General features: G+C 46.5%; 4 protein-coding genes across 4 annotated transcripts; all 4 read left to right on the forward strand.

Annotated features, from left to right (window-relative positions):
- The first annotated feature begins 28 nt into the window (after nucleotides 1-28).
- Nucleotides 29-1,923, forward strand: LOC147131895 (gamma-glutamylcyclotransferase-like). Its single transcript, XM_086015338.1, has 4 exons — nucleotides 29-442; nucleotides 1,020-1,165; nucleotides 1,245-1,380; nucleotides 1,700-1,923. The coding sequence occupies exons 1-4, from the start codon at nucleotides 182-184 to the stop codon at nucleotides 1,829-1,831; spliced, it is 675 nt and encodes a 224-aa protein (XP_085871464.1). The 5' UTR covers nucleotides 29-181; the 3' UTR covers nucleotides 1,832-1,923.
- Nucleotides 1,924-4,536: 2,613 nt separating this feature from the next.
- On the forward strand, nucleotides 4,537-11,695 carry azin1b (antizyme inhibitor 1b). Its single transcript, XM_086014972.1, has 11 exons — nucleotides 4,537-4,811; nucleotides 6,008-6,151; nucleotides 6,241-6,455; nucleotides 6,784-6,957; nucleotides 7,282-7,454; nucleotides 7,552-7,765; nucleotides 8,225-8,299; nucleotides 8,980-9,145; nucleotides 9,310-9,419; nucleotides 9,933-10,153; nucleotides 10,844-11,695. Exons 3-11 carry the CDS (start codon nucleotides 6,351-6,353, stop codon nucleotides 10,905-10,907), a joined length of 1,302 nt encoding a protein of 433 aa, XP_085871098.1. The 5' UTR covers nucleotides 4,537-4,811; nucleotides 6,008-6,151; nucleotides 6,241-6,350; the 3' UTR covers nucleotides 10,908-11,695.
- A 1,345-nt stretch (nucleotides 11,696-13,040) lies between these two features.
- On the forward strand, nucleotides 13,041-19,527 carry adnp2b (ADNP homeobox 2b). Its single transcript, XM_086015293.1, has 5 exons — nucleotides 13,041-13,339; nucleotides 14,519-14,639; nucleotides 14,705-14,824; nucleotides 15,413-15,955; nucleotides 16,131-19,527. Exons 2-5 carry the CDS (start codon nucleotides 14,532-14,534, stop codon nucleotides 18,381-18,383), a joined length of 3,024 nt encoding a protein of 1,007 aa, XP_085871419.1. The 5' UTR covers nucleotides 13,041-13,339; nucleotides 14,519-14,531; the 3' UTR covers nucleotides 18,384-19,527.
- A 657-nt stretch (nucleotides 19,528-20,184) lies between these two features.
- On the forward strand, nucleotides 20,185-25,919 carry atp6v1c1b (ATPase H+ transporting V1 subunit C1b). The gene is made up of 13 exons (XM_086015354.1): nucleotides 20,185-20,379; nucleotides 20,909-21,114; nucleotides 21,260-21,327; nucleotides 21,772-21,857; nucleotides 21,945-22,039; nucleotides 22,338-22,429; nucleotides 22,509-22,607; nucleotides 23,277-23,345; nucleotides 23,459-23,551; nucleotides 23,716-23,809; nucleotides 23,885-23,982; nucleotides 24,642-24,765; nucleotides 25,323-25,919. Exons 2-13 carry the CDS (start codon nucleotides 20,983-20,985, stop codon nucleotides 25,419-25,421), a joined length of 1,149 nt encoding a protein of 382 aa, XP_085871480.1. The 5' UTR covers nucleotides 20,185-20,379; nucleotides 20,909-20,982; the 3' UTR covers nucleotides 25,422-25,919.
- The last annotated feature ends 456 nt before the right edge of the window (nucleotides 25,920-26,375 follow it).

The following is a 26,375-nucleotide window of genomic DNA, read 5'->3' on the forward strand; positions in this document are numbered from 1 at the left end:
TTGCACATTTAGTGATTAACTCGAGCCTATTTGACATGAGACTCTTACGTCACCAAACGTGGCATCGTCTTATGACGTCTGCGTCGGATACGGATGTAGACTGTCAGCCTTCATATTTTAAGCTTCAGAAAATGAAGGATTCCACGTGGCAGACTTAGTTAATATTTTCCCTGTTGGTGTGATGCCTGAAAGATTAGTAAGCAGGCAAGCCGGTTTTTGCGGACTGCAACGCGTCGTAGTTAGCTGGCTAACCATCAGCGTTGTACTTGCTAGCAGTAGCGACAGGCACGGCATGTTAGCATCTCTAAATTTCAGCATGGTGCCTAGAGGGACCGGTAGCACCGGCACGTTCGCGTATTTCGCGTTCGGGAGCAACATGTTGAAGGAGAGGCTCTGCCTGGAAAACCCCTCGGCGACGTTCCTCGACACCGCTCGACTCAAGGTCAGACAAATTTGTGTATTTGTTTTTGGTGCGTGCTAATTTGTAGCCACCTGCTCCACCGCTGGGAACGGGTGAAATAAACCGTTTTTGTGATGTCCCACCTTCTGTCGCTCAAACCTCGATTTATGCGACAAATGGAGACAATTGAATACGTGCTAGTTAATGAAGCTGTAGCCGTAAAGCTCGCGTGGGTTTTCCTTTTTACAGCAGGGACTTGAACGTGCCATGTACGGTGTATTTTAACTAGACTGCACGGGCTAACTGTAACGCAAAGTACACTACAAGTGTAATGAGCACAGCATAAAGTTTACTACAGCCCAGGATGTGCGTCCAAAGATCACCACCAGATAGAGGCAAAACAATACTTCATCGCTTTTGCGATTTCGCTTCCCCAAAAGGAAGTAACAAAAAGTTCAAAATCATTTATTGACCCTATGTTGGTATGTGCGTGTCAGCTGAGTTGCGTAGACATTAACTTGGATTAATAAGACACAAAAAGGACTCGGTCCGTGACCTGAGGTCAAACGCCAATGTGAAAACTTCAATGTCACATTGTAAAATGTGTGCGCGCGTGCAGGACTATCAGTTGGATTTTGGCGTATGGGCCAAAGGCGCAGAGAACAGCTGGCATGGCGGTGTGGCCACTGTCCGACCAAGTCCTGGCTCGGAGGTGTGGGGCGTCATCTGGAACATCGACCGAGACCACCTGGACACCTTGGATCAGTCAGACCCGGACACAAACACACACAAACGCACACGTGCACGATGTCCTGACATCTCCTGTGTGTGTGTGTCTTTTCAGTCAGGAAGGCGTCCACAAGGGAATTTATTCCACGCTGGAGGTGAGAGTGGAGAGCAGCAACCACGGGGAGATGCTGTGCAGGACTTACCAGATGAACAACTTCCACGCTTGTCTTACCTCGCCGCAGTACAAACATGTACGTGACTATACACGTGTGTGTGTGTGTGTGCATGTGTCAAATTGGGGTTTGAAAACTATTTTTAAAGATATATTCATCATTTTCTTGATTCATAATTTTTACCTCCAAATTGAATTTTCTGTTTTTCGCTAAAATATTCCTGAAGGTGTCTTGAATTACAAGAGGTCTTGTAAAACATTTCAAAAGTAACCCTCCCAATACTGTGTCTATGGCTGCTGTCCTGTAAAAAGCCCGTACTCTTTCTCCTGTGTGTAAGCAAAGAAATCATATGAAGTGATTATGAGTGATCTAGTAGTGAATATGTTTTTGTGCGAAGGTGGTGTGTCGTGGCGCTGAGCAGAACGGACTTCCTGACGATTACGTTGGCGCGCTGCAGGTGGTCGAGACCAACAACTACACGGGACCTTCCCTGCTGGATCGCATCGAAATGCACGTCAGTCAGCAATGACACAGCGTTTTACAGTCAATTATTGGTGCTCCCAATTGAATCACTTGAATAATGTTTTTGAACCTTTTTCGAATAAAATGTTTTCAATGTTGTGTAGCTTTTTATACTTGTACATCATGCAAAAAAAGTTCATTTACAAGCAATCAGGGGAAATGTTTTTTTTTTGTGCACGCTGGCAGGAAAAACTGGAAAATTACTATTATAATGTACAGCATTACATTTTAACAGTAATTTGAATCAACAAAAATCTTAATATATAATCTTTCACAAAAACAAAATTTAACACGTGCAATTTTACAGTTTTTCGTGTAAAGACCAAATGTTTGCAGGTTACAATATGGAGGACGCAAAGTGACATTAATAAGACACTTCCAAGAATGTCTGAAAAGAAAACAAAAAAGAAATCTTTGGGGGATATTTATGGCTTCCCTGTGACTCTGTGGATGCCATGCTGACTCTATCTGATCCAGATGTAGAGATATCTTCCTTACAACTTTCCAAAGTGAAACTCTATTTAATCAATTAGGCAACCAATCCGGATTCATTATTCACACCACTTTGTTTATTCCCCTTTCTCCGGGCTAAGATTTTTTTTTTATATAAATCAGTACCAGTCAGACCAGAGTAGCATATTTCGCTGTATGTTACTTGGCTGTGTTCTTTACGGCTGCTGAAGTAGCACAATCTGTAAACAAAACGTGCACAAACAGCAAACGGCTACACGTATGTTTGATAAAAACTGTTCTCTTGTCTTTCACCCGCAGGCCTTCCGAGCCTGAACTCCTGACCACCGCCACGCTTAATGAATCAAAACGAATCTTTTCCCTTCTCCAACTCTAAACTAAAGCGGATGCGTGACTAGGACTAAATGAGGACAATATCTCGCTGAAGGTTTTTTTTTTCCCCACGGGTTAAAAAAAAAAAAAAAAAAGATTCACACAACATATATAGCAACTGGAAACGACTGACAATGTTAGGCACTGCTAGTTAGCCGGTGCACTGCTCAGGTTAGCAACTAGTCAGCCCAAATACTTGAGTCCAATTCCAACATTAGCATCTAATTAGCAGTGAACGGTACTGATCTCCACTGCTAATGTTAGCCACTAGTTAGCCAGAACACTGGAGTGCACTGATAACAAATGCTATCTGGTGATATTCAATCTGAGCACTTGAAACCACTGCTAACATTAGCTAAGCTAGCCCGGGGACCGGTGTTCACTATTCGCATTAACACTAGTTAGCCAGAGCAATGGAGCCAACTGCTAATGTTTGTGGCCCTTTGTTAGCCAGAGCACTGGAGCCCACCACTAATGCAAACGTAATATTGGTCAAGTCAGTCTCGGGTTAGCCTGAGCATTGGGGTCCACTTCTAATGCCTAAATTAGCCCCGAATACTGTACTGGAGTCCACTACTAACAATATTCTCTAACTAGTTCACCACCCGCTAACACTCATCAAAAGTAAACGTTTTTGCTGAGGAAAATGTGAGAAAACATGTTTAAAAAATGTAAAAAGGTGCCAGTAAATGTGTTAGTTTTTGGCAGCTTGCGGTCTGACCCTGGAATGTATGAATTCTATTTCCATATTTGTCATCGGCGAAAAAAACAAATGTGTTCCACTTGCACTAATTGCTTTGCTTCAGGCCTCAACAGACCTCACGAGAACTTGACAAGTGTCCGTTTTCAAATCAAACACGAATGAAAAAGCATTGCAGCAGCACGGTGGATGGGAGGTTAGTATGTGGTTTTCTTTACTTGAGTATTTTTGTGAAGAATTACTTTTCCTCGGTTACATTGAGCTACATTCTGCTCATGAATAGCATTTCAATCTACAGGTATTTATTATTGCTTGCGGAATCTATTTGGGTTTGTCAAAGAGACTTGTGTCACATGACTATTTTGGACCAATTTCATGTTATTACCAATCACTTCACATCTTGGGGAAACAAGGAAAGGAAGTTTATTGTGGCAGAATCTGCCTTAGTTTGTTATTTATTCGTGAAAAATGCTATTTTTAAAGCCATATTTGAATCTGCATATTCATATTTGATAATTTTATCAGTTTGATTTTCATGCACTATTTACCGTAAATCAGAAGTTGCTCACCAGTTACTCAATACTTTTAATTTTTTTTCTTGCTGACTACTTTTACTCAAGTAATTATTTGGAGGACTACTTTTTACTTTTGCTCTTTTACTTGAGTGCAATTTTTGCCCATTTGGGCTGGCAGCCAGTCCAGGGTGTAAGCAGCATCTCTCGCCCAAAGTCATCTTAGGTGAGCTTCCTTCCCTTCTGCATTCCAAAACTATGCATGTTATGTGCCCTGTGATTGGCTGGCGACCAGTCCATGGTCTAATGTATTTCCAAATGGAATTGGGACGGGCTCCAGTTCCCCTGCGACCCCACCGAGGTCAAGCGGACATGCATGTATGGATGGAAACGGTTCACATTGTGGCCTACTTTCGGGAGCGTCCCTCGGCGTCCAAAAGCACAAAGCAGCCAAAGCGAATGATACTCTGAGGGAATGGCTCCCAAGTGTTTGTGACGGGCCTGACGACAACGTGCACAAAAGCGAGCCCCTACCCTGAATGACAGCGACGAGTGTGAGCGTCCATCCATCCACCGGGAAGCGCACCATTACGTAAGGCCGTGAAAGAGCAGCCCCGCCCTTTTCGGAAATACATATTTGGTTCGGCCCTCTCGCAACGCCGAGCACTGATTGGCCTGAGGGGCGGGCGAGGCCGCGCCCACGAGGCGTCGCTGAACTTTTGCTACTTCCTGGCGACGTCGTCGCTGTAGTTGCTCGCTCACCGTCCAAGAGGCAAGACGACAACTACAACGACAAGGACCTCGCTAGCCGCTACGAGCCATATGGCCACAACAGCCGCCGCTCTTTCTTTTCACGTGGGGCCCACTACTCTTTAAAAATTCCGCCGAAAAAGAGAAGACGATTTTCTAAAACCTTCTGGCCGTTATCTCACGTAAGTCGACGACCAAGTGAGTGTGAGTGTGAGTGTGAGTGTAAGTGTAAGTGTGAGTGTGAGTGGAGTTAACATGGCGGGCTGCTCTTTCCGCCTCCATTGGCCCAAACATGACAGCCCGATTCAATGCGGTTTCCTCCAGGCTCGAATGTCTTAACTTGTAGCTCGAATACCTAAAAAGGTTACCGAGCTAGTCTAACGTTACTGTGGACTATTTCGTATGTTGTATAGGCCGGCGGTGCTTTGGGGCTTTGCTGGGTTATTAATAAACGTGAGCCGTTAACGTCAGCGTCTATGGCGGCGTGCTGATCGGCGCCACAACATTTATCTGGCCACTTTTTTGCCGACAAATTCTCCAATTTTCCACACTACCGCCTTCCGAGCCCCTACGCGACATTGGCCGCTATGTAATGTTTCTTAACGTCTCTTCGGCTTTGGCATCGCCATTGAATCCCTAATCTCATTTGTCAAATTGTTTGATGCGCATGCGCAGGTGGTGTCTCTACGCAGGTGGCCATTTTAGTAGTTTTAAAGAGCAGTGTTGTTGGTTACCAAGACTGGAGAAAAAAAAACATTATTTTGCCGTATTAGAAAACCCGTTTTGATAACATGGCACAACCAGAAGAAATATAAAGTTCCCTCTTTATTAACATACATAGAACAATAAATACGTAAAAAGTCGTGTTACATGTGATGTTTGATTTTATTTGTTAAACAAGAGAATAATTTTCTCAATTTTTCTGTTTAGTACTCTGTTATATTGCTGCTGTGTCAATTTAATTATTCCTCCAGTGATGAAATGAGTATCTTTATTAGGCATTACATGATTCGGAGTGTTTTCGAACCGATCAGCGAATTAAATTATTTACTTACTACAGAGTCAACTCAAGTTATTTGCAGGTCTTATTGACACCCATTTTAAATGTGCTGGAAAAAACTCTTAATAATTAAACCCTCAAAATTCTTCAAAAATACTGATAAACATTCAATACAATGCTGGGGACCTGACACGATGCAGCATATCCTATCGGCGAAAAGTCTAATTTTGGTATCTGTCTGTCTATATATCACACCAGCCATTTATCAATTATCTCTATCAAAAAAAAACCAATTGCTTACCATATTGGTTTCCATATGAAATGGTATGATGAATCGTTGTCATGATGTTAATTGTGAGCGTTGGCATGTGCGTGCAGGGCTCCCCTGTCTCTGCACAGGTGTATGAGCGCTATCCAGAGGGCCTAGGGGCGGCTCTTTACCGGGAGCACTTCGACTTCAACGCTGAGCCGCCTTGGGATCCTAGCTGATAGCGGGACAGGTCCGTCTCCCGACTTGTCCATGTGAGTCTGCCGCGCCGGCGCGCTCTTTCTCCTGCCCCCGAATCGACCGGCATTCATCCAGCGATGCGGTTTTGGTTTGCTTCCTGCAGTTTGTTGCATAACCGGCAGGACCCCCCGTTTGGCTCAGTCGTGACCCGCTCGCCACCGACTCGTTCCCACTCGTTCTTTATGATTTTTGGCTCGCTGGAATACGGTTAAGATGAAAGGACTCGCCGACCGACCCGCCGGCTACACCGTCGAGCTGCTGGAGGGCGCCGCCACCCTCGACGACCTCATCGACGAGCGCATCTGCCAACAGGCCCCGGTTGGTACACGCACTGGGAATTGTCTACGAAAGAGTGGACGCTTTATTTACGTGCCTGCGGATGGGGACAGGCAACACATTTTGGGATAATATTAAATTGGGATACGAGTATTATTATTGAGAAAGATGTCAGGGATGCTGTTGGCACATCACCAAAGTTGTGCAAGGAAGAAAAAGTCATAAAATAAAATCACAGTGCAAAAAATATAATTTTAGGGAATATAGTCATTTTACAAAGTAAGTTGTCACGTTTACCAGAGTAAAAAAATATTCAGTGGAAAAAGTTGTAATTTGTGCCCCTGTTGCTTGAACTGTTTTGCGTTGACAGGCGGAGAAGAGCGCCTTCATGGTGGGCGACCTTGGCGCGCTGATGCGCCAGCACACCCGCTGGAAGAGCGCCGCGCCGCGGCTGCAGCCGTACTTCCCGCTCCGGTGCAACCGCAGCCCGGCGGTCGTCGAGGTGCTGGCCTCGCTGGGCCTGGGCTTCGTCTGCGCCAGCAAAGTGAGCCTTGGATTTGATCTAAACCAGGGGTCCTCAATCCTGTTCCTCGAGGGCCGGCGTCCTGCCTGTTTTCCATCCCTCCCTGATGCAACGCGCCTGATTCAAATGGTCAGATAATCAGCAAGGTCTGCAGAAACTGGATAACGATCCTGATCATTTGAATCAGCTGTGTATTGCAGCAGGGAGGGATGGAAAAACAGACAGGACGCCGGCCCTTGAGGAACAGGATTGAAGACCCCTGATCTAAACCGTATTAGTGGCCCGATTGGGCGACAGGACCAACGTTGATTTGGACGCTTTTCAATGGTGTCGCGTCACCCGCAGGCCGAAGTCAACCTGGCGCTGGAGCGCGGCGTGCCGCCCGACAACATCATCCTGTCGGGCGTCTGCAAGCAGCTGGCGCTGGTCAAGGCCGCCGCCAAGCACGACGTGCGCCACCTCGTCTGCGAGAGCGAGGCCGAGCTGGCCAAGATCGCGCGCCTCCACCCGCGCGCCAAGTAAGCGGCGAGAACCGCGGCGGAATTGCTGAAGACGCGCAGAACGGCACAAAGTTGATATTTGATGAGCAACGGTCCATTTTGTATGGCCTCGCAGATTGCTGCTGCAGCTGAGCACGGAGGCGCACGCGGCCGAGACCAGCGTGGTCTTCGGCGCCACCCTGAAAAGCTGCCGTCACCTGCTGGAGGCGGCCAAGGCGCTCGGCGTGCAGGTGGTGGGCGTGGCCTTCCACGTGCCGACCTCCTGCCTGGAACCGCAGCGGGCCTACGGCCACGCGCTGGCAGATGCCCGCTGCGTCTTCGACATGGCGGTGAGTGAGCGTCCAGGATTTTGGCGACAGAAGACACACATGGAATATCAAAAAATGGCAACGTTCCATATATTGATTTTTTTTATTTAAAAAAAAAAAAAAAAAAAAACTCATATGAAATGTTTGCATATTTATAAAAAATAAACAACATAATCACATACATACGTGTAAGTATTCACAGGCTTTGTTGAGTGCATTTTAAATATGGCGCCACAAGCGTGTCTCTATGCGGCGCCTCTCCAGCAGGGTTTCAGATTTTGCCATTCATGCCCACTTGGATGTAATCCTTTTTGGAATCAGTCAAAATGTGGAAAAAGTCAAGTGCCACTGAGCTCAATCTGAAAGTGTTCACGCCCACTTTGATCATTTTGCTGGATGACAAACACAAATCATTTCCGCGCTGTAGCTGAGGCGGTCCGAACTGGAAGCTAACATCTTTTTGCCTGTTGCTCGTTTTAGGCCGACCTGGGCTTCAACATGAACATCCTGGACATTGGCGGTGGATTCACCGGCTCGGAGTCCCAACTCAAACAGGTCAACACCTTCAATGACACCTTGATTAGGTCAGACTTTGACCTGCGGATTAGTGTCGGCGAGGACACAGATAAGATGTGTTTACTTGCTGAAGGCTTTGTCACGCTAGCCGCGTTTGTTTACGAGCGAGGGAACGGGAGCCATGTCGGCGGCGTCTGAATTGTTTCAAATTCTGCCCAACAAACTCCGTTTGACTTGGCGACATGAAATCCGCTCGGCATGTCGATTATGACGCGACCTGCAAAAAGTCTTTTGCCATTTTCAGACTTCCAAAACGGACTTGTCCTGGAGCAGGGGTCACCAACCATCCTGAAACGGAGCGATCCTTTTTGGCTACACAATAATGCAAAAGAGCACCGCTTCTGAAACACCAAATGTGCTCAAATGACCTTTTAAACATGTTGTTAGTGATTATTAATATCCACAGATCAATATCAGTATTCAGCACTTCCCAGCCAGTTTGCATTCTCAAATGATCACTCGTCCAACCTCCCTAGAAAATCTTAATGTCCTCTCACAAGATCTATTTTTAGTACAGGCTACTCATGGGGTCTTTGGGTGCAAGACAGGGTTTCCGAATCCGAATTGTGTTCACGTGACAGTTGGGTGACGCTTTTCACCAACTGCGCGCAGCTGAAACCTGACATCAAAGTTTGAATGCGTTGTTGTTGTGAACGCAGGTGGAAGCTGCCCTCAGCCCGCTGCTGGACGCGTACTTCCCGCCGCCGTCCGGCGTGCACGTGCTGGCCCGGCCGGGCTGCTTCTACGTGGCGTCGGCCTTCAGCCTGGCTGTCAACGTGATCGCCAAGGAGGTGGCGACCCGCCGCTGGGATGGCTTGGCTCCAGGTGGGCCCGCTTAATCGCAAAAAAGGCAACGCATGGCTGTTGACTAACGCGGGTTGCGTCATCGTAATGCTCGGCCGCAGCTCAAATTCCACTCGGGTGTCCTGTTGTGTTGTTATTGTTGTTGCACATTTCCAACCTCTCCGTGTGTGTGCGCGCGTCATCAGGTGACAACGGCGAGGACGCGGAGTTCCTGTACTACATGAACGAGGGCGTTTATGGGCCGTTTGGAGTCAAGCTGCTGGGGAACGCCATCGCCGCCCCGGCAGTGCACAAGGTTTGGAGGCCGCCCACCTGAATGAGTCACCTGCAAGTGGGTCGGCGGCTTTATGGGACTGTCGTGAGATTAACAATGCGTGCTGAGCCTTTACGCTGACATGTTTGGGACACGCTTGTCCTATTTGGCTGGCCTTCTTATCGAACTGAGTCGGAGCATGTTCCCATTTTGCATTTGGAACAATACAGAGATCAAAACGAGTTCAAATTAGCTTGTGCGAGGTTTTCCGAAGACAAAACGCCAAACTTACGACAAACATAATAGCGGCGTGTTCGTTCATCTGTAGTTGCAATAATTATTTGATAAAAGACAAATCTTTAAATTTGTATTACTAATCCTAAAATAGGACATAGACTTGATAAACATCTTTTGACCAATTTGCAATTGGCTAATGACTAAAAAGAAAAGAAAAGTTTGTTTGCGAGCAGTGGCTCAAAATGACAACATTTTGCATGAAAGCTTTAGCAGCGTTTTTTTACTAAGGCATTTTTGGGGTCCTTGTTTTCCACGCAGCACGCGCCTTGCGCCGACGCGGCCGTGTACCCCAGCAGCCTTCGGGGGCCCACGCCGGACCAGCTGGACCTCGTGGTGGAGCGCTGCCTGCTGCCCGAGCTCAGCGTGGGCGACTGGCTTCTCTTCGCCAACATGGGCGCCTGCGGCCTGGACGACCTCGCCGGCGGCACGTGCGCCTCGCCGCAGCCGCACGTCTACTACACCGCCTCCTCCTCGGACTGGTAGGTGTTGCTCGCTCGGACGGGTTAATCCAACAAAAAAATATGTTGGAATAATCTAATCAAACCCCAGAAAATTGTGATTCAAATCGATTGATTTTAAATCGTGTCTTGATTTTTAAATAATTTTGTTGAGATTATGTGATATCAAGCCCCCCAAAAATGCTTTTCAAATCAACCCTCCAAAAAATCACAACTTAAAACAACCACCCCGCCCACCCCCAAAAAATAACACAATTTAAATGTAATTCAAAGCAAAAAAACAAAGCCTGATTTAAAGTTAAAAAATAATCGATCTATTGTCATATAGTAGTAGTTGGCCCTGGACCTCATTTCTGTGAAATTATGTTATTGAATTGAAGTATACTTTTACATTAGTCTGACATTGTGTATTGCTTTGATTATAACTTGTAGAAAAAAAAAAAAAGCCAGCTCATTAAAATAAAATCTTACACAACTAGAAATAAAATCTGATTAGGAAATGAAAGATCTGATTTAAGTTCTAACATGCAGGTAAAAGGGATTTCATTTTTTGTTGTTGTATATATAAAATCTGATCCAAATAAAAGCAACCAGATTTACAATTAAAAAATCAGATTTAAATGAGAAAACATTTTTTTTTTTTTTTTAAATGTTTCCTGATATGTGAAGCCGCAGCACGTGAATCCACTGACGACTGGATGTGGTCCGCAGGTACGAAATGCAGGAAGCCGGCGTGACGCTGGACGGCGCCGTCAAGACCTTCTCCTTCATGTAGTACCCCCAAAATTTCCCCTCGCCACCCCCAAAGCGTCTCGCTGTGGTCAACATTCCAGCCAGCGTATTAGTACAAAATAATCCCCTCCTCCTTTTTTTTTCTGCCCTGCCATATCAAATCAATCCTGCCCAAGTGATGTTATGCAACAAAATGGACGACTCCGGAGATGGAACCCCCCCAACCCCTCCCCCGCCCCCACCAACCGCCACCCTAACCCAGCAGTGGGGGGGTGGCACTCATTATTATGATCATAATAATAATCCCTTTTACAAAATTGCTAATGCTCTCTATCGTCGTGTGTGTGTGTGTGTGTGTGTGTGTGAAAACTTTTGAAGAACGTTGACGTACCTCAAAACCTAGCATAGCGAAAAAGGTGATTTCCTTTATTTTTGATTTTTTTTTTTTTTCTTTTTGATTTTTTTTTAATTTATTGGATCAAGTTGTGGCTGCGGCGACGACTTTTTCCTAATAAGATGTTTGTTTTGTTTTTGTTCCCCCGAACGGCTTCCTATGTGCTGTGACTGTCATTTGTCACCTGAAAATGGCCACCATGTCATCGACTGGCCCATTTGTACAGCTAATCTTCATACTAAAGGCAACCTGACCCTTTGTTGAATGTGTTGCAAAAAAACAAAACAACTAATGTATTCGTAATGACTTGCTGTCTAAAAGCACTAATGGACCACACCCTGTTTTTTTTTTGTTGTCGTTGTTTGTTTTTGACTGTAAATTGTGCTTGTTGAAGTAATGAAAGTGGTTAATTTAATACATTTCTGACTGAAATCATTCATCCTGAGTCGGTGTGATTGATTTGCAGTTTGTATTCCTTCAATGTAAATGGCACGTTTTTGTGACACATTGAATACTTGTTTGCTTACGTCACACACTGCCCTTTGACCAAAATTTGGTCGTTAAAAAAGTTATTCTATTCGTTTGCAATTAACTGTCCACAAGCCTTCATTCCAAAAACATGTTCATGGAAGACTAAATTGTTCATATCTGCGTAGTTTGCCTTGACATTCAGTTTGAATGTTGTCATAAAAGAAATGTTGAATTTGCTTAGGTTTGTTTAAATGGGAGAGTTGCCATTTTTGCTTAAGCAAAAGTGATTGTTGTAAGTGTAACGTTTTTGTGATTGTTGCTCACCTTATTTATTTTTTGGGGTGAAATGGTCATGATAAAAGTTCATCGACAAGTTTATGTTGGAAGTGGTGAGGATTGTAACGTTACATTAAAACATTTTTCTATGCCTAAACCGTAAATGTTGGTAGTGCTGAGGTTTGTGTATGTGCAAAAATGTATTTTTGTAAAAACAAAGAAAGTTCAAAGTAAATTTTACTTCACATGATTTTTCAATAGCAGCATGCCTAGGTTTGAAGGTAAAATAGTTGTTTAATGTTTGTGACAGTTGCAAAATTTTAAATGTTAGGTCAAATTTTACTTTGGTTTCTTGTAAAAACACTTGTGAACCTTTACGATGACATTAGAGATGAGTTATAACTAACGGCAAAGTTGTGTGGTTTGCGTAAATAAGCCAGTTGAGATTTTTGCGGGAAAATGGCGAAAAGTGAGGCTTTAGTGAAAATAAAAATGTTGCCGGTTCATCTTGAACGCATATTTTTTTAAGTGAAATTTTGCGAAATTTGACATTTCTAAAATAATGTCTTTTTTGTTCATATGACAACATCTAAAGTTTTTTGCGATCATAGCTAGCCTTAATTTTCGGCTGAACTAGTTGCAATGCTGCTTTTCGCCACTAGGATCACATTTACACCTAGCGAAATGGTGGACTGTGCGTGATTGGCTAATAGAAGTAGCATGATATGACATCACCAGAAAAGGGCACCGCCCATTTAGCTCACTATCCCGGGCTCCCATTGGCCGCGCTCAGCCGTGTACCACGTGATCACCCGTTATAGCCCCCGTGGCCACGCCTCCTACACCTAGCTAGCACATTAACCCACAAAACCAATTAGCTGAGTCAGGAAAGCCATAAACGTCCAAAAGTTTATTGGAAAATATTTTACTCTAACTCTTTGAAAGTGAGTAGAAACTCATTAGGGGGCTAGTAAAAAGTTATTTAGCTCAAAAGCTAGGAGGCCTCCCATTGGTCAGTTTGTGTGCTATGCAAATGAACGGCTCCTACGTCAGATCCTGAACTTGAGCGCCATTTTTTTCCGTAACGGCGAAGAAAGAGGACAAAAAGCCGTGCGAAAAATCTCTCGTGTCCTCGTCGTCGGCTCCCCAACGACGCGCTTGAAAAGCCCGAAGCGGCCGCACAGACACGCGGGATGCGGCTCGGCTGAGTGTGCCAGTGACGGCGGAGGAATACGGAGAGAACTCGGCGGCCTGGCGACTGTTGTCGCGGGGGGACGAGTGGAGGAAGCGGGGCGAACGCGGTGCGAGCACAGTCGAAATCGACCCAGGAGCAGGTAGACATAAGCCGGCGGGGTTTCGGTCGTCGGGGGGGCGGGGAGGAGGCTCCTGTGACCCGGCGTGATGCTGTCACCACGGCGCCCAATCACTCGGGCACGCACACGTAAACGCAACACGCGCGCACGCTTGTTTATAGTTCGGGCTGCCCAGTCAGACTCATGACATGCATGAAGTTAATTCATATTTCATGTCACCTGACTTGGCACAATTGGATGATAGTCCTTCTCCATATTTAGAGTTTAATAATAACAAAAAAATAAAAACATTATTATTCATTCTACAGTGATTGAAATAACATCGACAATGATGGCTGCTAGAAGATTCGAGCACTTAGCAAGCGTCCAGTCAGATGGACGTGATGTCAGCAGCTACGACGCTCACAGCCACGAGGGGGCGATGGTGTTGCAAGTAGTTTTGGAATGCGTTCATAAAACAAGAAGAAGACCATAAATAAAACAAGCAGGAGTCCAGTTGCCTTTTTGGCCATTACCAGGACATGGGCGACTGACAGTCGTAATGTAATGAAAAAACGTTTTTTTTTTTTTTTTTAGCAAATGCATTGGTATTTTTTATTTGTATTTTTTATTGCGACAATCAGTTTAAAATGATTGTGCAATTATTCCATTAGGTGAACAATTTGCGTAGCAAGCGTACAGCGGGATTGCATGGAAATTATTTTTATTTTTCGGCTTTTTTTTTAACTTCGCACATTTTTTTGTTTACAAATATTGTATTTACGATTTGGACTGAATCAGTGTTTTATTCAGCCTTTACTTATTTTGTATGTTGATGTTTTTATTTCAGTATTATTTTACTGTATTAATTTTGGATTTAATTTGAAATTTGGACAGTGAGTCAAATGTTACGAGGCCATGTGAGTGCCTTGCCTCCTGCACAGACAAATTCACTCCACTTTGCAATCGGTTTCATCTATCCTTGATCAAGCTTAGAGGAGCCTCAACGAGCATAACAGGAGTTCCCTACCTAACTCCAATAATTGAGGTCGACTCGGTCTCTACTCTAAAAGCAGTCAAAAGGAAGTCGATGGTCAAACTGGAAACAAGAAATAAATATATGTGATATGCTACAAATGCCAATCCTTTCTTTGATTGGTCCAAGAATTGTATGCCAAAGGAAGGGTATTATTAAGCATGTAGCTTTTTTTTTTTCTGAAGGACGTGAGCAGGAATGTATCAACTCCCGGTGAGCAATTTGGAGAAAGTGCGCAAGGCGCGCAAGGCGGTGAAGAACGTGCTGAGCGAGATCGGCCTGGAGGACTGCCGGAACCTTCTCAAGGTACCCGTTCATACCCCAACTCAAAAAAAGAAACGTCTTGACTTTTCTTTGTTTATCTGGTTTAGGAGCTGGACAGTAAAAATGTTGAAAAAGACACAGAGGGGAACTCGCAGGAAGAGGATCCTTTGCTGGGCACCGAGTGGACCGACTTCACCGACGGATACAACGGACGACTGCGCAAGAAGGTGACTTTGGCGAGCAGCTAAAGCACTTGATGCAGAACGTTACAGCAAGCACCACCTTAGCTAACGTTAGCCAAAGGTAGTTGGTCTCTGTCACTGGCTGAAGGGAAGCCATTTGGACAATCTTGAAAGCTTGAAATCTAGTAAGGAGGCACGTGTCTTTGTTGTTAGTTTCTTTCCAAGACCACGGACAGCAGAAATGCCGTCTTCTTGATTTGTTTTGACAACGAGGTTAAAAAGTAGCAGGAGACACTGGTGCTAAGCGAAGCATCGACTGTGATAGTACAAGTGAGCCTAATTTGCCTTGAAATGTGGTCGCTGTTGCACACAAGCACAAAACATCGTTGTCATTAGTTCCTTTTATCAGCGTTGGCCAATCCACAGACAGCTGTAATGCGTGAGGCGTCAAGCATCTGTAACGCACCGCTAACAGAAAAGCACGCTATTGAAACCGACGATAAACAACTCACAAAATGGCTTTGTCGTGTTCCGGATTCGTTTTGTTAGTCGGCACGATTTTTTAACGTTAGCGGCGTTTTTAGCATTCGGGTTCCCCCCGGGCCTAACCGGCTTGTGCCCGTCTCTCCACAGTGGCCTTACCGCTCCCGCGCCATGTGCTGCATCATGTGCAAGTACTCGTCCAAGAACATCTACCACTACCGCAACCACGTGACGCGCTGCCACGAGTACCTGCAGCGCCTGTGCTCGCTCGCCTCCTGCCAGCGCTGCATTTTCGTGGCACACCCGCGCGCCGTCAAGAAGCACATCCTGCTCTTCCACGGCGGCCGTGCGACCGATCCGGCGGGGCCAGCGGCACCTGCCGGGGCATCGGCGGCGGCGGCGGCGGCGACGACATCAGCGGCGGCGGCGGCTGGCGCAGTCCAACGAGGCGTTGAGCGCTACAAATGCAGGAAGTGCTCCTACCCGTCGCATTCTGTCTTCGCCATCAAGAAGCACGTGATCCTCAAGCACATGGACGGCGTGGCGGAACAGTACATCGGGTACCGGCACCCGATAGCCGGCTCCAACGCCAAGCTATACTGCTGTAAAACGTGCACGGTCAACACGGGCAACCTGGACCAGATGCTGCACCACCTGCTGGTGGATCCCAGGCACTACAGCTTAAGCACGCAGGTAGGCTTGCAATATTCTGCCGATTTTCAAAAGTTAGGAAGTGGCAGTGATTTTCTCAAGGGAACAGGAATGGAAATAGATTTCATGCCACTCCAGTGCTACCTTGACTTACTGTATTAGTATTAGGGGGAAATTTCCCCGTAAATGTTCAGCCCTTTTGTTGCTCAACTCGCAGGTGCAGACGATGATCTGTGACAACAAGGTGGCTCCGGCCGCCGCCCCCCCCATCGCCATCTCCGCGGCCAACGGCAACGGTCTATACGTCACTTTACCCAACCTGGCGCCCAAGCCCACCAACAGCAAGTCCTTCGTGGTGCCCGGCAACGGGCAGCCTGCCAGCGGCACTGTGGTGGCGCTGCAGCAGCTCCAAGGGCCCTCCAACAGCGCCACCCTGATCTGCGCCCCCGGGAGCAACCAGGCTTTCTTGCCCCCGCAGGCCTCGGCGCTGGTGCAACTGGCGAGCGCCGAGGCCAAGGGTTTACTCCAGCCTGGCGCCACCATCTCCCTGCGGGGATCTTCGCTTGTGCAGTACCCCGGTGTGAAGCCGCCGGCCCCGCCGGCCCCGTTGGCCCCGCTGGCCCCGGCCCCGCCGGCGCCGGCGGCGGCCTCGCCTCAAGCGCAGCAGGTCCTGATCCCGGCGCCGAAAGCCGGCGCCGCGCAGGTCCCGCCGGCCAGCCAGGTGACTCTCCAGGGCACCATGTTAACCTCCCAGTCCCTGCTGAGCCACCTCATCCCCACCGGCAACAGCGTCAACGGCATGCCCACGTACACCTTCGCGCCCCTCCAGGTGGCGCTGCCCGTCACGCAGAGCTGCGCCAAGCCCGCCGCCGAGCAGACGGCCAACCAGGCCAAGAAGTGGATCACCTGCCCGCTCTGCAACGAACTCTTCCCCAGCAACGTCTTCGACATGCACATCGAGGTGGCCCACCAGAGCAAGTCGGCGGCGCGCGCCGAGAGCCTGGCGGGCCGAGCGGCCTTCCTCAAGAAGATGCCCGACAAGACCATCAAGTGTCTGACGTGCAAGGCGCTGCTCTCCGAGCGCAGCGTCCTGCAGCACCTGCTGCACGGCCTCAGCTGCCTCTACTGCTCCACCTTGTTCTTCTCCGTCAAGCAGCTGGCCGAGCACGTCAAGAAGCACAACCCCGGCGGCAAGCTGTACTGCGACTTCCTCCGGCAGAACTACAAGATCTACACCAAGAGCAACGCCGGCCTCCTCATCCCCTACTTGGACGTCACCACCGAGGCGCCGCAGGAGATCCTGGGCGAGTGCGAAGTCAACCTGGCCCTGGTCACCAGCTCGCTGGAGCTCATCTACGTCAAGCTGCTGCCCAGCACCCGCTCCGAAGTCTGCCCGCCGCCCGCCAAAGTCAACGCCTCCTGCTGTCCCTTCTGCAACGAGAAGTTCCAGGAGGAGCCCAAGTACCTGCAGCACCTCAAGCAGAAGCACTTGGTGGCGCCCACCATCCACGCCATCCTCAAGACCGACGCCTTCAAATGCATCTACTGCAACGGGGTCTACACGGGCAAAGTGACCCAACAGGCCGTCATGCTGCACATCCAACGATGCCGCTGTTCCCCGAAGCCTCCGCAGGTTCCCAAAATCACCGCCCCGCCGCCGCCGGTGGCCAAGCCCGCCCAGGCCCAGGCCCAGGCCCAGGCCCAGGCCCCGGCCCCGGCCCCGCCCCCGCCCCCGCCGCCGCTGCGCCAGCCCTCGGGCCTCTACTTCCTTCAGGTCCCGCAAGGCGTGACGGTGAAGCCGGCGCCGGCGCCCAAAGTCCCGCTGCAGCCGAAAGCCCCGCCTCAGAACAAGGAGCAGCTGGAATCCACCAGGAGGCTGGAGGCCGCCCTGAAGCAGGTCATCGAGCTCAACAAGCGCGAGCGGGAGCAGAGGGCGGCCGTGCGGCGCAAGGAGCCGCCCGAACCCGAAATCGTGGCCGAGCCCAAAGCCCAGCTGGCGCTGGAGCCGCTGGCGCAGGACCGCCGCGGCTACGAGGAGAGGCGTGACTTCATCTCGCGCTACTTCAACGTCCGGCCGTACGTCAACCGCGCGGAGGCCGAAGAGCTGTGCCGCCGCCTGTCGCTCAGCAAGTCGGAGCTGGTGGCGCTCTTCAGCAAGAAGCGCATCCGCTGCATGAAGGGCTTCCGCGGAAGCGCCGCCGCCGTGCTCATGGGCTTCGACATGGCGCGGCTGGCGCGGCTGCGCCACCCGCTCCACATACCCGAGCAGAGGGTCGTCGAGTCCAGGGAGACGCAGCCGGACGACGCGCCGCCGGACGACGCGCCGCCGGACGACGCGCCGCCGGACGACGCCGAGGCGGACGACGCCGAGGCGGACGACGCCGAGGCGGCGGCCCTTCAACCAGATCCACAAGCGATGGATGAAAGCGGCCATGACAAAACGGTCACCGCTGAGGTGCCGGCGGAGTAAAACGACTGGACTGGACAAGGATACTTCCAAAGCCCCAGACAAGACATTGGAATTTGTTCCGAACTCTGTCGTCGGTCTTCCGAAGTCACGACGTGGCAGCAAAGCACTACTTTTCAATTACACCGGGCCTTGGCGCCATCTTGTGGCATCTTGGAGCACATCAGTAACAGCACAAAGCCGGAAGAGGTTTTTCGACAGAGGATGGGTTACAAAAATCGTATATTACTGCTTCATTTATGTTCGTGTTTCCCGACTTTGTGGTCACAAATGAGCAGTTTGTGTGCACTTTATATGTTCTTGGGGCCACAAAGTCATTTGTCACGTCTGGGGTACAGTGAACCGCCGCCTTCGAACCTTGCAGTAAAGTGCGAAAAATGTACAAGTAAATGATTGAACCCCCCCCCCCACCAAAAAAAAAAAAAGATTAACACTGTACTGTCAATACCTACAAGTGCCAGCCCTACTTTTGTCCAAATGGAGCTCATCCAGTTTTTCAGCAACTAAATGGTAGAGTTAAAAAAAAAAAAATCCACTAAAATGCAGGGGTTCACTGTAGTTTTAATTGTAACAGGGTAACGGCGACAAATACTCCGTCACGTGATTGTAGTTGTTTGGTTGTCCACTAGGTGTGGCCCTTTTTCCCAGTGCCGAGGTGACTGAAAAGCTCTTCCTGGTACTGGTTTCCACGCCCACTTTTTGTTATATAAATGTACACAAATTTGTTTTTTTTTCTTTATGCTAACATGTTACTAAGTTAAAAAATTTTGTATTCACCTACCTGGACATGTTGCAACTTCCTTTTTCAACAGGCTTCCGGACCGAATTTCTTTCCTCTTTATATTTAATATTTTTTTAAAAAAGGGTTGAAAAATGTGTCGGAATGTACGAGTGACGACTACATGGAAATAAACACACGTTTAGTTTTGGTCACCACACACTTACACATTTATCCACTACGGTCCATCACGGTATGTTTATCTTCTGCTGTGTTCTCTCCTCCTGACAGCTGCTTTTTTTTTTGTACTGTATTTTATGGGGGGCAGGGGGGACATTTCCCAAAGCAAAAGGTAAAAGCCTCCTCCTTTTTTCTCCTCGGTCGTTCCGCAACAGTGTCGTACCAAAATAAAAGTGTTTTCATATTCTGTTCGTGCTTTTAGTGTCTTTACTCGTCAGCTTTTATAACTTTAGTTGTATTGCTGTTTTCCTTGGCAGAAATATAAATAATTTGTAGGTATGATACTATCAATACTATTCCATTTTTAAAGTTGCGTTGTTTTATACACAAAGAATTAGTCAAATTTTAAAATGTTGATTACTTTATATGTATTTTTTTTCCCCCAAAAATACACAATTGTACATTAAAGTTAGCATGTGCTGTTGCAGCAAATACAAATGATGCCTCTATAGACTTACAAAAAAATGAATTTGTAATCTCACTGTACTAGCTCATTAATCCCATGTGACTGTTGTTTATTGAACTATAATCAATGTATTCCTCCTATCAGATACACGTTAAACGTACCGTGATGCAATGCTTCAATAACACCAGGGGCGTCACTGTTGAGTCAAACTCAAAACTCACTGGCACTCAAAACAAATACGCATAGATGCTTTTAAAGACTATCGGAAATATAAGAGTTCTCTATTATATCCAGTTGCTTATACGTCAATATTACAAATCATGAATTCCTGCTGGAATAAGAAGTATGCTATTCAAATTGTAAAATCATATATATTACCGAATGCACGTATAATTTCCTCTCTCAATTAAATTCACGAAACAATTTCGGTCCGTGAAGGCAGCAGGGTCGCCTTTGCGCCTGCGCGCACCCTCTCCGCTAATCAGCTGACCGGAGATGCTTGTTAGGCTGAATTGAAGGACCTCTGAGTCGCAACGCCGCATATTTATTCATTTACGGTTATATGAATGGGAATCTGCAACTGTTTGACTGAACCGCACCGAGTCAAGCGATCGGTGAAGACAGTAAACGTTTCGGTAAGGACGGCGACGAAACAAGTTGACGAGTGTCGTGACACGGCTAAATGCTAACAGCAACTATAGCACATATTGGTCACGTTCCATTTGAACGTGTTTGTTTCTGACTATTTTTGTGTCGTAAATGTGTCGAGGAAATGGTGAATATCCTCATCTGCGTATGACGGTCATATGACAGCAGCTCTTCTCTGACGTCATCACCGTGCTCCAGCGGCTGAATGTATCAAGAGAAATAATAATAGAAGTGAAAAGGGGAACAAGTCTTGTCATGCGGATTTAGAATTACTCACAAGAGGACATAACATTGGTTGCGCTTGTACGAGCTATTGCCATCCGATCATGAAATAAAAGCTGCCTTTGCACATCCTTATTTTTGGGTTGACATTGTTGTGCAGTGCATCAGCTGTTGTTCCTAATATGTGGCCAGTGAGCAAATATCGTAAAATACAATCTTATATACTTAATAAAATTCCTGCAGCGTAGAATTTAGAAAATATGCAATGTCTATATTTATTGTGTATTTTTCCAGCCACTACAGTGCTCCTCCTGCATTAGTTGAAGCCTCCAAGAAGTTCAGCAGCAGCAGCAGCAGCAGCAGCAGCCATGACGGAATTCTGGTTGATCTCGGCGCCAGGTGAGAAGACGTGTCAGCAAACATGGGACAAGCTGATGGTGGCCACCACGCGCACCAACAGCCTCTCCACCAACACCAAGTTCAACATTCCAGACCTCAAGGTGAACAAAATGAAAACAGAGAAGCTAACATGGCAGTCAACGTCACGTAGCACCTTGCTTGTTGCGGCCAGTATGTGCTGCGCTCTTTACCACAGCAGAGGTGGCATCTGTAAAGCTGAAGTACTGATTTTGCCGTTTGCGACAGGTGGGCACGCTGGACGTCCTGGTGGGTCTGTCGGACGAGCTGGCCAAGCTGGACACGTTTGTGGAAAGGTGACAAAAATGAAGTGTGATCCTAGTGAAGACAGATTTCTGCGCCGACTATTCCGGCCAATGGCCGCGTTGAAATGCTGCAAAAATCAACATAAAAAAAACACGATACAAAAAAAAACAATGTCATGATCATTCTCTTTTCCTTCATCGTAAAAAACGTTTTAAATGATTTTGAATTGCTAATCGATACATATCCAATAGAACAGAATGCATTTCTTTTGTAAGATATAAATACATTTGGTCATCAATGCAATGACTTTTGCTGTGCCCAATAAAGAAATGGCAGAAAAATCGAATGAAATATTTGATCAAAATACCATTTTTATTTATCATTTTTAAAATGATTTATTTTCCACTTTTTTCAAAGCTTTATTTTAAATGCATTGACTGATTGGCATATATATCATTTTATTCTTTGTTTTTTTGTTTTTTTTGCGAATGCAGTGTGGTGAAAAAGGTGGCTCAGTACATGGCCGACGTTCTGGAGGACAGCCGGGACAAAGTGCAGGAGAACTTGCTGGCCAACGGACGTAAGACATGGCTCCCTCGTCCCTGCTGCAGCTTCTTTGTCTTCTTGTCAAAGCACGTGCCGATGGTGTCTCGTTGTCTTTGCGCAGTGGACCTGGTCACGTACATCACCAGATTCCAGTGGGACATGGCCAAGTATCCCATCAAGCAGTCGCTGAAGAACATCTCCGAGATCGTCTCCAAGGTGGGTTGGACGGCGGGCACGCTTTGCCTTAGTTGCTCACCTGCATGTATTCTTGATCCTCTGTGAAGAAGGACCAACATTACGGCGGCCTACTGAGTCAGTTACATGTCTCCATGTACTGCGTATCTGTATGTCTCCATCATACTGCCCCCGGTGGTGAAAGGCGCACACACCAGAAGGAGCAGTGACATGTCCATTGAACCGATGAAAAAATTGCGGCATTCTATGATGTCATTCCTGTACGTTTTTATTTATTACAAGTAGGTTTAATTTCTGTACCTTCTTTGTGATTTTCCAGCAAGCGACGCAGATCGACAACGACCTGAAGGCCCGAGCGTCGGCTTACAACAACCTGAAGGGGAACCTGCAGAACCTGGAGCGGAAGAACGCGTGAGCGTTTGTCGACGAACTTTGTTTGCCTTTTGCGAATGTTGCAGCTTAACCGTAAAGCGCTTGTGACGTCCACCAGGGGGAGCCTGCTGACCAGGAGTCTGGCCGACATCGTGAAGAAAGACGACTTTGTGCTGGACTCGGAGTACCTGGTCACCATGCTGGTGGTTGTTCCCAAGTAGGTGCACGTTTTGGGCTCGCAACCAATTGGATAGAATCGAAGTTCATTTGTTTCGGAACTCAAAACAGGCATATCTCAAATCATCATTCCCCAACAACAAAAATGTTGGTGATGTTTTTAATAAGAATTTGTAGGTAGATACACGAAGAAGATGGTCACAGCTGCTCAGAAAGCTGAATTCCTTTTTTTTTTTTTTTTTTGGTGGAGAAGAAATAATATTTGCGTGTGAGTATTGTTGTTTTTGCTACATGTGTTGCAGCACCATTTGTGTTCAATTATCTATCGGTTAAAGGGTGATTTTGTGAGCCAGTCTGTGGTGCTTTACATTGTGTGTTAGCATCAAGCTAGCAGACTTTCAACAAGCAAGGTGATTTGGTGTTTGGTTAAATACATTATCGTGTCATTTTTTATTTTCCCCAAAAGTTCAACTTTTAGTTTTTTTTTTGTTTTTTGTTTTTTTTAAGAATTGTTCTTTTTCTCGCAACTCAAGTCCAAAAATCGTCCATGTGACGGCTCTTATGTCAAAAGACTTGTAAGTCGGTGTGGCACTGTACTGTATTGTGTTGGACAGACATTTTTTTAAATGTATAAGTAACGAGAAAGCAGAAATGTGCAGAAAAAATCTTGAAAAGTTGTGCTTTTTTTTTTTTTTGGTGCTGTAATCAGGACGAGCTTCGTGGACTGGCAGAAGACGTACGAAACCCTGGCGGAGATGGTGGTGCCGCGCTCCACCAAGTAGGCCGTCCACCCTTCCAGACGCGTTTCAGCGTCAAGCGCTCGCCACGGTCATCCTGAAGGCGTCGACTGCTACGTTAGCTTCCCACGCTAACCAGCTTGTCTCTCTGCAGGTTGCTGTTTGAGGACAACGACAGCGGCCTGTTCAGCGTCACGCTCTTCCGCAAGGCCGTGGACGACTTCAAGCACAAGGCCAGGGAAAACAAGTGAGCGCGCAAGAGCCGCTCTCGTTCCCGTACTTGATGCTACGTTTCCAATTAGGGCTATTTGCACATTTCTTCCCTTTTGACTTCCCGCCGTCAATTTCCCATCCGTCGCAAGCCGGCAAAATGGCTGACAAAGTGCCGTAACGGCGCGTGCTTGTGTTCAGGTTCACCGTGCGCGACTTCCAGTACAACGAGGAGGAGATGAAGGCCGACAAGGAGGAGATGACGCGCTTGTCCACCGACAAAAAGAAGCAGTTTGTGTGTTCTCCGTAGCGTGCGCGCACGCGCGCACTCGCTGTCATCCTTGACCGCATCCGTTGTGCTCCATTTTAGGGTCCCCTGGTGCGGTGGCTCAAAGTCAACTTCAGCGAGGCCTTCATCGCGTGGATCCACATCAAAGCGCTGCGCGTGTTCGTGGAGTCGGTCTTGAGGTGAGCCACTGAAAAAAAATAAATAAATAAAATGGACACGGAAGAGATTGTATTTCTATCGACGTCAACGTGGACACCAGCCAGCATAGTCAGCGGACACAAATAAATGTTATCATTTTATCAAAATATTTTAAAAATTAACATTTAATACTTTAGTTCATATTATGTTTATATATAATTTGTTTTAGTCATGAAAAACTATGAACTGGATTCAATTCATATTTTATTTTATTTTCTGAAATATTTTTTCAAAATAAAACACACAAAAAAAATGATTTAATTGTATTTTTTTATTAAAAAATTAAGAAATAAAAATCACTTTGATTAATGTTATGCTTAGAAAATGAAACTAAATATGCTTTTTATTTTCTAATTTAAAAAATGTGGGAAAAAATTCTTAGGACTAATTGTTTTTTTTTTTGTCTGTTGTAAACATGTAAACAATATAATGGCCTAAATATTATAATAGTAAGATAAATAAAATGTCGTTTTTGTTTTAAATACATTTTGTCTACATAAATTATTTTAATCAAGACAAAATACTAACTCATAGTGTATGAAAACAAAAGACATAAACATATATGTACATACTGCACACATTATATCCACATGGCTCAGCATGTGCGCGTTAATAATTGAAGTGTTTTGGTTTTGTGCAGGTACGGCCTTCCGGTGAACTTCCAGGCCATGCTGCTGCAGCCCAACAAGAAGAACATGAAGAAGCTGCGGGAGGTTCTCTACGACCTCTACAAGCACCTGGACAGCAGCGCCGCCATCATCGACGTGAGCGCAACAACCGCGTCGCCTTCCGCAAAGCCGGCCGTCCCTTATCTCGGAGCGCGCACCGGCGCCTCCGTGGCGACGGCGAGCGCCAAACGTCGTTTACCATCTGCAAACGGGGCTAAGCCGGGTTTGGGCTGATGAATTGCCTTTTTGGCGGGCTTCACTATGCCCGCAAACTCACCAATGCCGGAAATCCGGGCGAACACGCTTGTGTTTTAGTTCAGGGGAGCACCCTGGAAAGATTGAGAGACAAAATTGGGTGTGCTTGTCTGGCGGGGTCAGGACCCATGCCTGAACAAAAATTGAACAGGAAGTCAGCCATTTCGATGAGAAGCAGCCATTTTGCGAGTTAGTTTGATATTATTGAAGATTTGCAAAGTTGGAAAAATTGGCCTCTGACACCCATTCCACCAGTCGACACGACATTTGGCGTCCTTGTCCATCACGACAGGACGCACAAAAGAATGCCCAAAATTGAACAGGAAGTCAACCATTTAAGGCGAATTCCAGGTCTCACAGCTTTATTTAATTGTCTTTTTTTTTATTGTCCCTCTCAGGCGTCCATGGACATCCCCGGTCTGAACCTGAGCCAGCAGGAGTACTACCCGTACGTTTACTACAAGATCGACTGCAACCTGCTCGACTTCAAAGTTTAAGACGTGACGGTTTTACATTCCCGCCCAGTTCCCCCTCCCCAATCATCTTTGTCTGACTTTTGTTCCCGGTCCATTCCACATTGCAAAGTCGAGAAGGATCACTTCAAAGTGATGAAGGGGTGGCCGTACAAGCTTCCAAACAAGCGTGCCCTCCCGCCATCCAAAGCCGTGGTTAATACTGCATTTCTATCGTCGCTTCAAGTATCATCCTAATGGTACACAAATGGAGATGTATATGATAAATATAGTATTTATTTTAAGCTTCTAGCGAGTCAGTGAAGATTTAATTTTACGGTGACGTGTGTTCTTAGCGTGTCTGCTTCCAGTTAGATGTTGATCATTGTCTATTTGCCGACTGTGCGCTCCTGTTCATTCTGTATATTTGATCGGTCGTCATCGTTGACGTGGCTACTGTAATGTCGCTCTAATGCAAACGTATTTAAAATGAAAGCAAAAAACAATAAATGTGAAAACAATGACTGTCATATGAAAGACAAACTGACTGCTGAATTTGTTTTTTCAACATTTGCAAGTTGAACATCGCTTTTAATGCAAGAAAACGAGATACAAACGATTGTTTTTACTGCAGTATAAGCTTGAAGGGAAATATATTTCTAGCTTTTATTGTAGTTTTACCCTTGAAGCAAATGTAAATATTTGTAATGATTAAAACATAATTTATTTATTGCATTGTCTTTATGAATTGAGTCTTATCTTTAAAATATCACCTGTAATAAATCGGTCCAAGCGTTATTGTTGTAGGGTGTACCTAATAATTTCACCATAGTGTTATTTTTACAGGCTGTACCTAATAAATGGACCTAAGCGTTATCTTTATAGTTTGAGTTGTACCTCATAATATGGCCTAAGCATAATTAGCATTTTAGGGTACGCCACCTGAGCGGCCATTTTGTCTTCTGTCGACTGAAAATGACCAAAAAACGACCAATCGCG

The sequence above is a fragment of the Filicampus tigris genome, chromosome 18 (genome assembly GCF_054856515.1).
Source record: "Filicampus tigris isolate MCC_2025a chromosome 18, RoL_Ftig_1.0, whole genome shotgun sequence".
In the NCBI taxonomy this organism is placed as follows: Eukaryota; Metazoa; Chordata; class Actinopteri; order Syngnathiformes; family Syngnathidae; genus Filicampus; species Filicampus tigris.

Bases quoted from the DNA above. Each gene is read 5' to 3' on its own strand.
- LOC147131895 (XM_086015338.1), top strand. From the start codon at position 182: ATGCCTGAAAGATTAGTAAGCAGGCAAGCCGGTTTTTGCGGACTGCAA. The intron at 443-1,019 runs GTCAGACAAATT...GCGCGCGTGCAG, and splicing joins TCGACACCGCTCGACTCAAG to GACTATCAGTTGGATTTTGG. The intron at 1,166-1,244 runs GTCAGACCCGGA...GTGTCTTTTCAG, and splicing joins CACCTGGACACCTTGGATCA to TCAGGAAGGCGTCCACAAGG.
- adnp2b (XM_086015293.1), top strand. From the start codon at position 14,532: ATGTATCAACTCCCGGTGAGCAATTTGGAGAAAGTGCGCAAGGCGCGC. The intron at 14,825-15,412 runs GTGACTTTGGCG...GTCTCTCCACAG, and splicing joins ACGGACGACTGCGCAAGAAG to TGGCCTTACCGCTCCCGCGC. The intron at 15,956-16,130 runs GTAGGCTTGCAA...CTCAACTCGCAG, and splicing joins ACTACAGCTTAAGCACGCAG to GTGCAGACGATGATCTGTGA.
- azin1b (XM_086014972.1), top strand. From the start codon at position 6,351: ATGAAAGGACTCGCCGACCGACCCGCCGGCTACACCGTCGAGCTGCTG. The intron at 6,958-7,281 runs GTGAGCCTTGGA...CGTCACCCGCAG, and splicing joins GCTTCGTCTGCGCCAGCAAA to GCCGAAGTCAACCTGGCGCT. The intron at 9,146-9,309 runs GTGGGCCCGCTT...GCGCGTCATCAG, and splicing joins CTGGGATGGCTTGGCTCCAG to GTGACAACGGCGAGGACGCG.
- atp6v1c1b (XM_086015354.1), top strand. From the start codon at position 20,983: ATGACGGAATTCTGGTTGATCTCGGCGCCAGGTGAGAAGACGTGTCAG. The intron at 21,115-21,259 runs GTGAACAAAATG...CGTTTGCGACAG, and splicing joins TCAACATTCCAGACCTCAAG to GTGGGCACGCTGGACGTCCT. The intron at 21,858-21,944 runs GTAAGACATGGC...GTCTTTGCGCAG, and splicing joins GAACTTGCTGGCCAACGGAC to TGGACCTGGTCACGTACATC.